The following is a 13,655-nucleotide window of genomic DNA, read 5'->3' as shown; positions in this document are numbered from 1 at the left end:
TTCAGGAATTCACTCTCCAGGAATGGTTCCCAGGCTCCTCTTCTTACATGTAAATATTTGGCTAACTTTTTACCATCACCAACTTTTCTTGAATTCACAGCCCTGAAACCTGAATTCAAGCAGCAGCTAAAGAATGAGAAGGCCGAAGCAGGTGGAACAGCCCGGTTGCGCTGCGAGGTGACAGTTCCGAAAGCCGTGGTGGAGTGGCAGAAAGATGGTGTGGTGCTTTCTTCTGGTTCCAAGTATGTAATGAAACAAGAAGGTCTCAGCCGAGAGCTACGTATCCTTAATCTGGAGCCAAAAGACAGCGGAGAGTATTCTTGTGTTACTGGGGATCAAAGCACATCTGCAACATTAACAGTGAAGGGTAAGAGACATATGAATATATGAAGTAGAGTAAGACATTGGTCCTAGCGATTGGCCCTGGAAGTACATGGGGCTTAAGTAATCCAGTCATGCTCTTGGACAGCCTCAATATGGCCACTCGCAAAACCAAAACACCTTTTCCTTGGTACTGCTGGATTCTTCTTGCAGTTCCCCTTTCCCTCCCTCAAGGATAAAAAGTACCCTGGGAAAGAAGTAGCTGCAGCAGATGCTCCCAACTAGAGCAGAGTATCTTTTACCTTGTGGGGCTTGTAGTCACATTCCAGAATTGTGGGCCGAAGAGGATGCTATGTGCTACTGAAGCATCTGCCACAGTATCCAGGGTAAATATTTCAGAAGAAGGGAGACAGAGAGGGAACTGCAAGTGGAATGAAGCAGCTTTTCAAAGCAGTGATGCATGAACTTGTGAATCTCTCTGCTCAAATAACAGCAGAACTGAGGAGGCCGCTGGGAGCAGGTCACCACCTCACTTGGTTCGGTTCGCAGTCATTTGACCAGGAATGTTTGCATATTCTCACACTCATGCTTTGAGTGATTGCACCTTTCTCTAATTGGTCCATCTAACTCAGTATTGCCTAGCAACACTTCAGGGTTTCAGCCAGTGTTCTTTCTCAGTCCTACCTGGAGAGGTCAGAGATTAAATCTGGGCCCTTTTGCGTACAAAGCCTGTGTTTGACCACACAGCTATGGCAGCCCTTAGCCCTTGGTTGCCATAGATAACCAAGAACCACATGGAAAAGCAGTCCTCAGAGGCCACTTCCAACCTTATGGTTAAGCCCAGTGGTTAGAAGAAATGATTCTATCCCAAAGAAAACTGAATTCTATACAAATTGCGCAGATCAAGCAAATGTGCATGTTTTTAGTTATTGCTTCTGTCACTCATGAGCAGGGAGAAAGAGCTATGCAGGGAGAAAGGGCAACTGCAGGAGTCCTTCTCGACTTCCTTTGACTTTGGTGATGGTCCCATGTTGCCATTGCATGTTTAAACTCATTTTTATAGCCATAGGGACTAGCAGCTTGTTTCTGCGTTAAATGGAAACTGAGGTTCTTGAGATGTTCCTTGTATCAAATTTTGTGTTTCTTCTAAAGTAGAAGTGATCTTAAATTTTAGTGAGTCCCACTCCCTGAATTTCTCCCTGTCACTGATGAACACGGTGATACTTTCAGGACTTGACATCACAATCATCAGGGGTCTGAAGAATGCTGAGGTGTTTGAGGAGGAAGATGTGACCTTTGAGTGCAAAGTTTCCCACGACAATGCAATGGACGTGGAGTGGAAGCTGCAGGATGCCTCCCTCCAGAGCAACGAGATGAATGAGATCTCCATTGAAAAAGGGAGGGTCCACACATTGACACTGAGGAAGGTCACCCAGCAGGATTCTGGGACCGTCACGTTCCGCATTGGGCCATATACTTCCACAGCACAGCTCAAAGTAAAAGGTATTGTGCACCGTCAAATCCCCATCAGAGGTCTGCTATCAAGCTCTGCCATGTCATGTTAACTTATTGTTTGTCTCAGCCTAAAATGTAAAACAGGTAAACAAGTGGGATGTGTTTAATCAGACTTATGATGTGACCTCGTGCCGAGTTAGATCTTTGGTCTGTCTATCTCAGTATTGTCAACACTGTGTGGAGTGGCTCTCCAGGGTTTCAGGTGGAGGTGTTTCCCGGCCATACCTGGAGATATCAGGGACTGAACCTGGGACCTTCTGCATGCTAATGTGGGGGTACCACTGCTGCTAAGCTGTGGCCTCTCTTAGCCATCCACCACATTAATCTGCAACATATGATTCTGAATGTGTATCAAAAATTTACTCTCTATAGCATGTGGATCAAGCTACATGATGTTCCCCCTTTTCTTCAGTTTCTAAACAGCAACACAAAGATCTGCTACTTATCAGAGCCCACATAACCAGCCCTACTTATTCTTATTAGCAGGACCGAGAGCCCAATCCTGAGGTCACAGATGTGCCGTAAGCTCCCGCTGGAGCTAGCCCAGCACTGGCCAGAGCTCGGCTGGCGCGCGGTGGGAGCCCGGGTTCCGCGGCTCGGCAGTCCCCCAGACCACCGGGCTGCGGAACAGGAGGTGGGGGCATGGCCAGGGGCGTGCAGGAGGCGTTCCAGAGAGGGGGGAGGTGTGGCCGGGGTGGGCGGGCGGCCTGTCGGGGGGAGAGGGAGAGGCGGATCCACAGAGCTGAGCTCCACAGGATCCAAGGCGCTCGCGCAGAGCTGCTTTCCCTACCCGAGCACCTTTACTTTAGTCGACCCTTTTGGTCGGCGCTAAAGTGAGTAGCCCCATTGCGGGGCTGCTTCCCTTACTTGGGGGAAGGGGACAAACGTCCCCTTCTCCCAAGGAGCCTCCCACAGTACTGCGGGAGGTGCAGGATCCGGCGGCAGCCCTCCACGGAGCCGCTGGGTCTGGGAGCTCTGGGCAGCTCAGGATTGGGCTGTTAGGCTGCAATCATAACCACCCTTTCCTGAGAGTAAACTCCATTGAACAAAATTGGACTTACTTCTGAGTAGGCCTGGTTAGGATTGTGCCCTAATCCAACAGTACAGGGCCTTCTCAGACAAAGGAGAGACTAAACCGTGTTTTTAATGGTGGGCTGTTCTTATCACTAGATTTGAACTTGCACAATTGTCATGAGTTTGGATGAATAATATCCTACACATTGAGATGACATGGGGAGAAAATGTCGTCATCAGATAATTTATGATTTGGGTTTTTAATGTGTGGCTGAGTTTTTTTTATGTATTGAAACTCAAAAAGTATTTTCAGGGAAATCTGCACCACAGCCAGAATTGGGTGTGGGAAGAACAGTGTCTCATGTGCAAATGCATCCTTATTTCATATTCCAACATTTTGTATGCCATTCCATAATGGAGTATGGCTGCAGTTTTTGGAACTGAAAGTTGATAGTAGAACTGAACTATATATTGGATGTGGGAGTACAAATGATATTTTTTTTAATTCAGCTTGACTGGTGAGTTGGTACCATCAGTGCTGACATTTTGGTGAGAAGACTTTAGTTACCTGGTAAAGTTGTTTTGTGAACTTCTCATATACAATTTATCTGCTGTTACTGATACTAGATAGATACATCTGTGTTTATATGTGAGGCCTCCCTGTGGGGGCCCAGCCTTTCCGGGGGGACCCCCTTGTGGAGGCCTCAGAACAGTTCACCAGAAGAAAGGGGGGTTGTGTCACCCGGCTCCCCCTCTTTGGGTTGGCAGCATTTGCCAGTCAGGAGCAGGGGCTGCTGTCAGCAGATCCTCCTGCCTGCTCTTCTGACTCCCAAGTGCCTTGTCATCCCTGGCCTCCAGGTTTATGTAGGGCAGGCCCCTCCCCTTTCCTCACAGGGATGGTACAAAAAGGGCCTGTCTCTGGGACTGCCCTCCCCTGGGATTACCACAACTCCTCCCCTTCCTCACTCTGTTTCCCTCCCACCTCCTCTCACCTGGAGCTGCCAGGGTTGGTCCTGAGAGGGCTGAGAAGGCTGCTGCCCCTGCTCTGGTCTCTGCCTTTGGGGGGTGGGCTGGCCCTGCCCACCTGGGTCCTGTAGCTCTGCAGACGACGTCTGGAGGTCCAGCTGTGGGCTCCCGATGTCACAGCCAGGTGCCCTGCCCGGCAAGGCAGGCTCTGGCTGGCTGGGTGAGGGAGTGCTCCCCTTCTCTCCCGAGGCAGGGGAGGGGTGGCTGCCCAGCAGCCAAATGGCCTGCATCCCGTCTCCCCCTCCCTCCTCCAAGGCAGAGGGGGAAGCAGGGGGTTTGGCACGCAGTGTTCCTCTGCTGCGCTTTGCTACCCAAAGGAGTGCCCAGGCAGCCTATGGGGAGGTGGCCCCGTGTTCCACTGGCTTCCTCCCTGATCCTCTGGCCCAGAAGTCTTCTCCCTGGGTAAGTTGGGGACCTGTGGGAGGAGGGAACCCCAACATTATATTTTGAACTCTACTTTCTGATGGAAAAAGTAAATATATCCATGAAAATATAATTGGCTTCCAACTACTTCTGAAACATACCCCACGACAGATTTCACTCCCACTTGCTAAGCTCAACAGTGTTCTGAATTTGAACAAATGTATGCAATGTCTTCCTTTCAGTTGAGTCTGGGATCTCTTGCCTCAGGCAGAATGAGAAATTTGGAATATAAAATCTGCCTATTCCTTGTAGATTTTTTCATCCTACACTTTATTTTTTCAGCTCCTCTTCCTACCTTTAAAGAAGAATTGGTAAACAAAGAGCTTCAAGAGGACAGTACAGCCCTTCTGAAATGTGAAGTCTCCCAGCTCAACGTCTCAGCAACTTGGAAGAAGGGCACCCAAGTGATTTCTCCAAGCTCCAAGTATGAAATTAAGCAAGAAGGAACAACACATACTTTAAAGATTTATAATTTGAAACCTGAAGACTCTGGAAAATACACGTGTGACATTGGAAATCAGAAAACCACAGCAAATGTATCAGTTGAAGGTAGGGGATTTTTTTTGTCTAGACTCTTGACAGAAGAGCTATTTTACAGCTATTAAAATTATTGATTGTGTTAATTCTTTTACTTTTATTAGATAAATTTTGTTCATATTCATTAGACTCAACTGATTGCCAGTCTGTTTCTGCTCATCTATAGTTGAGAATGGTATGCATTTCCAGAACCCAAATGAAATTGCTCCATCCACTCTCTCCTGATTCTCTCCTGATTTCTCTGTATGACCCTCAGCCATTCCAGCCCTTTTTGAAGTTGAGCTCGAGAACCAAGAAGCCAAGGAAGGCGAGATGGTCACTCTCACTGCTGAGCTCTCGAAACCTAATGTGCCTGTCAAATGGAGCAAAGGTTCAGCCAAGCTGCGAACCAGTGACAAATTTGAGATGAGGCAACAGGGCTGTAGAGTAGAACTTCTCATTCACAATGCACAGCCTGAGGACTCTGGGGACTACACCTGTGATTCTGGTGATCAGCAGACCACAGCATCGTTGCTGGTAAAAGGTAAGAAGGGGATACTGTCTGTTCACCTCTGCCATTGGCAATGGCCTTGCAAGTGGAAATAATGTGGTCTGTGTTGCTGTCCATTACGAACATTATGGGAATTCCTGTTCTATGTCCCATCATTTCCATTGTGAGAACTAAAATTCAAAGAGGTTAAGGTTTCTTGGGGGTAGTACCTGCGCTGTTAAGTTCCCTGTTTGCCAGGCTACATCTTTGCTGGGTTTCAACTGGCAAGTTGCTGTTGCCAACCTTCCTCAACAAGCTGCTATTTTTAAATCAGACTTTCCCACAACACCGAGTGGTCTCATCCTGAACTGCCCCATTTACTTGTTATCCTTATGCTCATATGGTATTATGTTTATATTCATAATGTGTTTGAGGTTTTTAATTATGGGTTATTGCTTAGAAAAGAATAGAAAAGGGACCAGTGCATTTATACGCAAGTAAAATTAAAATCTAATAAAGATCTGCAGTCAACATTTTGGCTGGTAAATTCCACACAGTTCTTCCTGTCTTTTGCTACCTAATCAGTGAACTCTCCACCCAATCCCTAAGACGTGATCTTGATTCTGCTCATCTCTCAGTCCCCACAATTTCTTTCTCATCTACCTTTGTCTTGCGCAAGAGTCAATACATTTTGACTGGCCTTGGTGTCCAACCAAAAAGTTTTGGTTTTATGATTAAGGTATAATCTTATCCACAGAACAGCACTTGCCAACTATCTTAATTTATGATTCTTTTATTCTCAATTTAGCACTGCCTGTGCTTTTCACAAAGCCACTTGAGAATCAAAAAGCAGAACAGGACAGCACTGTCACCTTGAGCTGTGAGATCTCTAAAGAAGGTGCAGCTGTGCAGTGGAAAAAGGACGGATCCCTGCTGCGACCTGGTGACAAATACAGGATGAAGCAAATAGGTTTTGTGGTGGAACTGACAATTGTCAAACTGAGTGCTGCTGATGCTGGGGAGTACACCTGTGACACAGGAGACCATCAGACTACTGCAGCTCTGCTGGTGAAAGGTGGGGCTTTGGGTTACCTGTTGGGGGCTAGCAGTACTGAACAGAACTGGCTTTGTGTCTCTGAACTAGATCCGGTGTTGTGTACTAGTTAGAGCATCAGGCTAGGAACAGAGAGAGTTCAAATCACTCAGCCGTGGAACTCACTGAATAGGGTTTGCTTTCAATTTTAGAGCCACCAACTACTATAATAGAGACACTGAAAGATATCACCTTGTTTGAAAGTGAAGACGCAGCCTTCCAGTGCACGGTCTCTAAGGAGAAGGCCGAAGATGTTGTGTGGAGCCTGGGCGGTGTGCCTCTCCAGTCCAATGAAATGAATGAAATCACAGTTCAAGGGAAACGTCACACATTGACCCTCCGGAAGGTGACCCTCGAAGATTCTGGCTTGGTCAGCTTCAGAGTGGGTCAGAATTCTTCTGATGCCCAGCTGACTGTGCAACGTAAGTGAGCCAACCCTTTAGAAACAGTCTGGATTCGCAAACTGGTTCGTCCTTCTTTATCTTGACTTCCCTCACTCCAGCTCTAGTCAGAATAGTCTGAATTCTGCATAGACCAAAGTAGAAAACAGTTTCCCATTAAGCAAATTTTCTGGCATGCACAAATCACATGCAAGGCAGCAGCCTTCTTCCAGGGCAGACCATTAGCCCACCTAGTTTACTTCTGATGACTGGCAGCAATGCTCTAAACCAGCATTTCTCAACCAGTGGTACTTGGACCACTGGTGGTACTTGAGGTGGTGTCTGGTGGTACTCTCAGGACCGCACCGCCTGGCAGCAAGACCAGCAACACAGCGCAACAAACAGCGGTGGGAGGCTTAGCTCAGCAGGCAGAGTTCTAGAGTGCGCTTTTCGCACACCTGAAAAAGCCTTTTGATCTGCCCTGAGCCACTTCCTAGTGCTTTTTGCATCGCATCTGGCCTTCCAATCTGGAAGCAACTGGTGATGACATCATCGTCAGTTACTTCTGGTAGTAATTCCAATAGCTGGACTGTGCAAAGTGGTACAGCAGGGGCAAACATTAAGAAACGCTGCTCTGGGCCCTTCCCATCCCTTGCTCTTTCATCCTTTCTGAAAACTGAAACTATGAGGGATTGAACTTGACACTTTCTGTGTGCAAAGGATGTGCTCAGGGCCCCATCCTATCAAGCTGCTGTACCTTTGGAACCCGTGTCCCAGCTGCACATCGGCTGTTCTGGCGTTGCAAACCCTGACATGCTACTGCACACAACCAGGCTGCTGCTGTAAATGAGAAGGGATCGTAGCCCCGCAACGGTGGCCTGTGAAGATGCCCCAGAGCCAATAAGTTGGCAGGGGGTGGGGGTGGACAGAAGGGAAGGGGGCAGGGATGGAGTGTGTGTTTATTGAGGGCAGGAAGGGGACACTTATTGGTGGCAGCAGCTCTGCCAATATCCTGTTCCCCTTTCCAGCCTCAACCCACCTCCCCAGGTCCACAGGGTGGTGCCAGCAAAAGAGGTGACATATGTCAGAGTAGATGTGGGGAAGCAGAGGCTTACCCCAAGGTAAGGGAATTAATATGGAGGCCTGTGGGGCTGTCCCCCCCCCCCTGCAATGCAGAATACATTGCACTGTGAAGGACAGAATTAGTAGGATAGGGCTATGAATCACTGAACTATGACCCCTCCCTTATTTTATTCTGAATACGTAATTCCAAATTTAAAATGTCTTTGTGATAAATTGGTTAGCTCAAGTGCCTGTGTGTTGCTGTTGCTGCCCGGAATGACTCCGACAGTGAGTGAGAGGGGCCACTTATTAGTAGTATTAATATACTCTGGTTTCTTTTCAGATTGTATTATTATTTACAGCCCGCCTTTCTCCCCAAAGGGACCCAAGGTGGCTTACTTATCAAGCCACCCCCCCCCCCACAGCTACGCTGCTGCTAATCAGACACTGGTGGGGAATTCTCCAAACCTAGAGTTTTCCTAAAATAAAGTTGAAATAAAATAAAGTAAAATAAATAAAGTTTCTAAAATAAAGTTTCTAAAATAAAGTTTCTAAAATAAAGTTGACAAATAGAATCAGAGGAAATTCATTTTCTATCTTCAAAAGTCTTATGAACTACTTGGTGGTTACTGAATGGCACTAACTTTAGCAGTCCAATCAAAGTCTCCCTTTCCTTTTGGTCAGCTGCACCAGTAGTCTTCATAAAGCAGCTAGAGGATGTGGAAGTATCTGAGAACGACAAAGCTGTCCTCCGCTGTGATCTCTCTAAGCCCAACACCCGTGTGGAATGGAAGAAGGGCTCGTCTGCAATCCAGCCCAGCCAGAAGTTTCAAATCAAGATGGAAGGAAACGTCCACACTTTGACCATTTGTGATGCGGTCCCTGAAGATGCTGGTGAATACAGTTGCAATACAGCTGACAGGAAGAGCACTGCCAGACTCAAGGTTAAAGGTGAGACTGTATCTGTGGAGTGGTGGAGAGCACACTGGTGTTGCAGCAGAAAACATAAAGGGTGTTGGGAGAAATGGAAAAAGAGTCATAAAGCATGTTCTACACAGAAGAATGTGTTTGAAAATGATTAATAACTAGCTGTTCTGCTTGGACCCGAGTGCAGCCTTTCCCAAACTGTGAATTGTGACCCACTAGTGGGTCATGAACCTGAGAGGTGAGTCATGGAGTGGGCCTTCCCACCCACTCTTGCGTCCAAATACAGCCAAGTAAGAGCCATTCAGGAGACATTGGGTGACCCCAGGGGCCTCTTCAGGGTCATGATGGTCTACTGACCCAGTCTGCTGGCCCTCATGGGCCTCAGAATGGCTCTCAGAAGCCTCTGAAAGCCACTTCTGGTTTTTGGAGACAACTGCTGGTTTGCCTCCAAAACCCAGAAGTGGCTTTCAAAGGCTTTGGTGGATCATTCCAAAGCCCATGGAGGCCAGTAGAGTAGTTCTCCAGCCTGGTACCACTAAAAGCACCACAACCCACTGTGGAGGACAAGGTGGGTCGCAGCACCAATGAGATTGAGAACCAATGCTGTAGTGAATAAGGGGTGTTCCATTTATTCTGTAACATTCACATGTCCTGTAACAGTGGCTTCCTATCAGGTAGGAAGTGCGACGCACAGGCCCTTGAAATTTTGTCTGATGACCAACCTCTGAATTCATTACAAATGTAATTTTTATTGATTTATTGCTTACTGCATTTACTTTGTTTCTGCCAAACCTCTAAAGGCAGTTGACAGGTTAAATTCTGGCACGCAGTCTAAGAGACATGATACCCTCTCCCCCCAAAGAAAAGAAAAGAAAAGAAAAGAAGGAATGGGGAACAGAGAGGAAATTTTGTTTTCATCTAAATTCAGTGGCAACCTGGGCAGTGGTGGAACTGAGGGGGTGCAAAGCACTAAGTTTTGCAGGGAGCCTCACTGCAGTGCGCAAGGGACCCCTCACCCTCCTCTTTGGAACCATTCCAGGCAGGGGGAGCAAAGCAGAGGTGGAGCAAAGCCTTCTGGGAGTGTTCCAGGGAGGCCTTCTGGGCCTACACCTCCATTTTGCTCCCCCACCCAGAATGGCTACAAAGGGGAGGGAGGGGCTGCTTGCACAGTGATGCTCCCTGCATGCCTTAGTGCTTTGCACCCCCTCTAACTACGCTACTGAACGTGGGAATGTGTAACCCCTCCCCCCATCTGATAATTGTCACAAATCTTTTGGAAAATTATTTGGCCTTCTTTTCTCAGTGTTTCTCTGAGGAAGACCCCAAACTGGCTTCAAACTTCGCCTTAGGAAAAAACAGAGAGGCTCTGCTTTGTAGATCTGCTCTGAATGGCTTCTTGCTTTAAGCTAGTGTTGGACATTTTAATTTAAGTTTAAAATTTAAAAAATTTTTTAAAGCAGCTTGCAATATAGTATAACGATCTAACAATATGTGGGTCATGGAAGAAAGAGAACAATGTCTACATCTTTGTATTTAGTGTGCAGTGATCCAATGTACAGCATAATAAATGCTCCCGCACACCCACCCTGCATCAGCCTGGTTTGGGCTTATTCACAGTCACTGGTTTCATGAGTGGTGTGGCAAAATCAGAATGCTGTGGCAAAAGGTTTTTAGTTTGAAAACGAGACGGTTTGTAACCTGGGGCTGCAGCTTTTGGGGTGCGTTGGCAATCTGGCCATTTAGAAAATGGAGTCTTACAATGAGTTATCACAGGCAAGTTCACTATTTTGATGCCCTCCCCCCAAAGATAACTTTGTATATTGACATAGGGCCCAATCCTATCCAACTTTCCAGCACCGGTGCACCGGAGTACAGCCCTGAAGTAAGGGAACACATGTTCCCATATGTTGTGGAGGCCTCTGTGACCGCCCCTCCACCACAGAACACACCACACTCCCCATTGGTACTGTTGCACCAACACTGGAAAATTGGACTGGTTTTGGCCCATAGTCTCCATACTGTGTTTATTCTAAATCAGTATAAAGTGAAATTAAGATTAAGGTAAAATCAGGGCTGTTGATTCTTATTACTTTTACTTCCATAAACCCATTCTCTTGAGTGTTTGCAATGTCTTTCAGCAACCCCTGTGCTTTTCAAACGCCCTCTCCAAAACAAAGAGGTTGAAGGAGGGAACACGGTCTCACTGCTCTGTGAGCTGACAAAGCCCATGGCTCCTGTGGTCTGGAGGAAAGGAAATGTGGTGCTTCAGTCAAGTGATAAGTACGAGATCCGGCAAGAAGGGAACTTTGCAGAGCTCCTGATTTATGAGGCAGAAGCACAGGATGCGGGCGAGTACACCTGTGATTCACAAGATCAACAGACAGCGGCCACAGTGCAAGTCAAAGGTAGAGGAAACTGGGGCTGGTTCCAAGTGTGGCCTTCGTGATAAGAACGTAAGAACATAAGAACAGCCCCACTGGATCAGGCCATAGGCCCATCTAGTCCAGCTTCCTGTATCTCACAGCGGCCCACCAAATGCCCCAGGGAGCACACCAGATAACAAGGGACCTGCAAGGCTTCCTGGGAATTGTAGTTAAGAACATCAGAACAGCCCCACTGGATCAGGCCATAGGCCCATCTAGTCCAGCTTCCTGTATCTCACAGCGGCCCACCAAATGCCCCAGGGAGCACACCAGATAACAAGAGACCTCGTCCTGGTGCCCCCCCTTGCATCTGGCATTCTGACATAGCCCATTTCTAAAATCAGGAGGTTGTGCATGTGGCTCAGGAGGTTGTGATGTGGCTGTCCTTAGCCTGGAGACTGTAGTTTTATCAATGGTTTTTCTTCAGTGATAGACCCAGAGGCAGCCTGAGGGCTTACATGGAGGTAAATGTTTTTTACTTACCTTCCATTTGCCTTCAGGTCCCCCCACCCACCATACCATACAGCATGCACCTTTTTGGTACAGCTTCATGCGGTGTGATGGGGGATACAATTGGGTTCTAAGTAACCAGCAATGCTAGAATCCTTGTACCCTTTCATCATATCCAAAATCGGCTGCCCTTTTCCGATATGATGGACCCGTTTTTCAACCTGTTGCCAAAGTTGGTCAAACAGGCCCAGCATGCCTTCTTAATTTCTACAGCAGCTCCTGGTGAAGTTTGTATTTATTTAGGAGCATAGATTCCATAAATAAATAATACATGGTCTTGGTATAGTGTTTTCTGAATGTGCAAAGCATATAGTCTTGATTATGTCATTAGAACAACCTTATTTGTATGTATTGGCAACCTTCAGTCTCTAAAGACTATGGTATCGCGCTCTGAAAGGTGGTTCTGGCACAGCGTCTAGTGTGGCTGAAAAGGCCAATCCGGGAGTGACAATCCCTTCCACACCGGGAGCAAGTGCAGTCTGTCCCTGGTCTGTCTCCCTGGCTATGGGCCTTCCTTCTTTGCCTCTTAGCCTCAGACTGTTGGCAAAGTGTCTCTTCAAACTGGGAAAGGCCATGCTGCACAGCCTGCCTCCAAGCGGGCCGCTCAGAGGCCAGGGTTTCCCACTTGTTGAGGTCCATCCCTAAGGCCTTCAGATCCCTCTTGCAGATGTCCTTGTATCGCAGCTGTGGTCTACCTGTAGGGCGCTTTCCTTGCACGAGTTCTCCATAGAGGAGATCCTCAACCTTATAATGTATTATTATCTCCATATTTCAGCAGGGGAAGACTGAGGTAGAGGTTTGCCTTAGATCACCCTAGTGAGTTCATGGTAGAGGCAAGAACTGAAGTGGGAAAGTCCTGATTCATAGCTCAATCTCTTAACCATACTAGCTCACCAGGAGTTAGTTTGGGAATTAATAGGTGCACCCTGCCACAACTTCTTGTGTTACCTTATCATGAAACCTAATACTGGCAAGTCTTATTATGATCTATCCTGCATCTCAAGCCATCATTTGACATGTCACCACCTGCAAATTTCTCTGTCCTAAGTTCTGCCAGTGCTCTTTAAAGAAGAGTTGCAAAATGTGGAGTCAGAAGAAGGGGGAAAGGCTGTCTTGCACTGTGAGATTTCCAAGCCTGACGTTCCTGTTGAGTGGCGAAAAGGAGCTGTAGTCCTGAAGCCCAGTGCCAAGTACGAGATGCGGCAGAGAGGCACCAGCATTGAGTTGATCATTCATGATGTGGAGCCTGAAGACTGTGGACCCTACACTTGCAGCACTGGGGATGAGATGTCAACAGGCTCCGTTTATGTACAAGGTAGGTTTGCATGCTCCTGTTAGCTCGATTATCTGACCCTCACAGCCAGTGCTGTGTATACGACACATTGTATATGACAGTGTACACAGATACCAAGCTGTGTCCACTCCAATGCTGAGAGACATTATTGTCATTCTGTTTGTAAAACAAATATGAAGTGCTTTGTTTACATTTTTGGAGATGGTTTACCCTGGACTTGCATCACTGATTTCTCTTCACTTGATTATGCAACATTTGATGACTGTCAGATGAACGTACAAACTCACACTGATGAGCACTGAGTTAGGGATAATGTTAGATCATGTGGAAGTTCTCTGTGGTGTTTGCTCATGTACATGTGCACATCACCACTGCAGTCTTGCAGTCTTCCCCTGATGAACATGTATATGTGAACAACAATCACAGGCCTTTGAAAGCTGCATATCTTCCCTTCTTGGTGATAGAACAGTTCCAGAATATACACGCCAGGTAGAAAATCAGGCCCCTTCCAAAGGCTTAATCATAAATCCGAAAACCACTGACAACCAGGCATTCCCCTATGGTTCTTTAAGGGCCCAAGTAGATAACACAAGAAAGCAGCATAAACAGCCTCCTGATTATTTTATATACTGAAAAATGCCATTGAGCTGTGTGGCTGAGA

At 47.1% G+C, this 13,655-nt stretch overlaps 1 protein-coding gene across 13 annotated transcripts in view; it reads left to right on the top strand.

Annotated features, from left to right (window-relative positions):
• Positions 1-13,655, top strand: part of OBSCN (obscurin, cytoskeletal calmodulin and titin-interacting RhoGEF) — a 210,209-nt gene that overhangs the window by 90,814 nt on the left and 105,740 nt on the right. For all 13 annotated transcript variants that reach the window (XM_066627017.1, XM_066627014.1, XM_066627011.1 and 10 more), the window contains 9 exons: positions 101-367; positions 1,552-1,824; positions 4,582-4,848; positions 5,093-5,359; positions 6,114-6,380; positions 6,551-6,820; positions 8,525-8,791; positions 10,906-11,172; positions 12,749-13,015. In XM_066627017.1, coding sequence (XP_066483114.1) covers positions 101-367; positions 1,552-1,824; positions 4,582-4,848; positions 5,093-5,359; positions 6,114-6,380; positions 6,551-6,820; positions 8,525-8,791; positions 10,906-11,172; positions 12,749-13,015 — 2,412 coding nt within the window. The remainder of the gene's footprint in view (positions 1-100; positions 368-1,551; positions 1,825-4,581; positions 4,849-5,092; positions 5,360-6,113; positions 6,381-6,550; positions 6,821-8,524; positions 8,792-10,905; positions 11,173-12,748; positions 13,016-13,655) is intronic.

This window comes from Tiliqua scincoides, chromosome 5 (genome assembly GCF_035046505.1).
Source record: "Tiliqua scincoides isolate rTilSci1 chromosome 5, rTilSci1.hap2, whole genome shotgun sequence".
Lineage (NCBI taxonomy): Eukaryota > Metazoa > Chordata > Lepidosauria > Squamata > Scincidae > Tiliqua > Tiliqua scincoides.
This window is presented reverse-complemented; position numbering and strand designations above follow the sequence as displayed.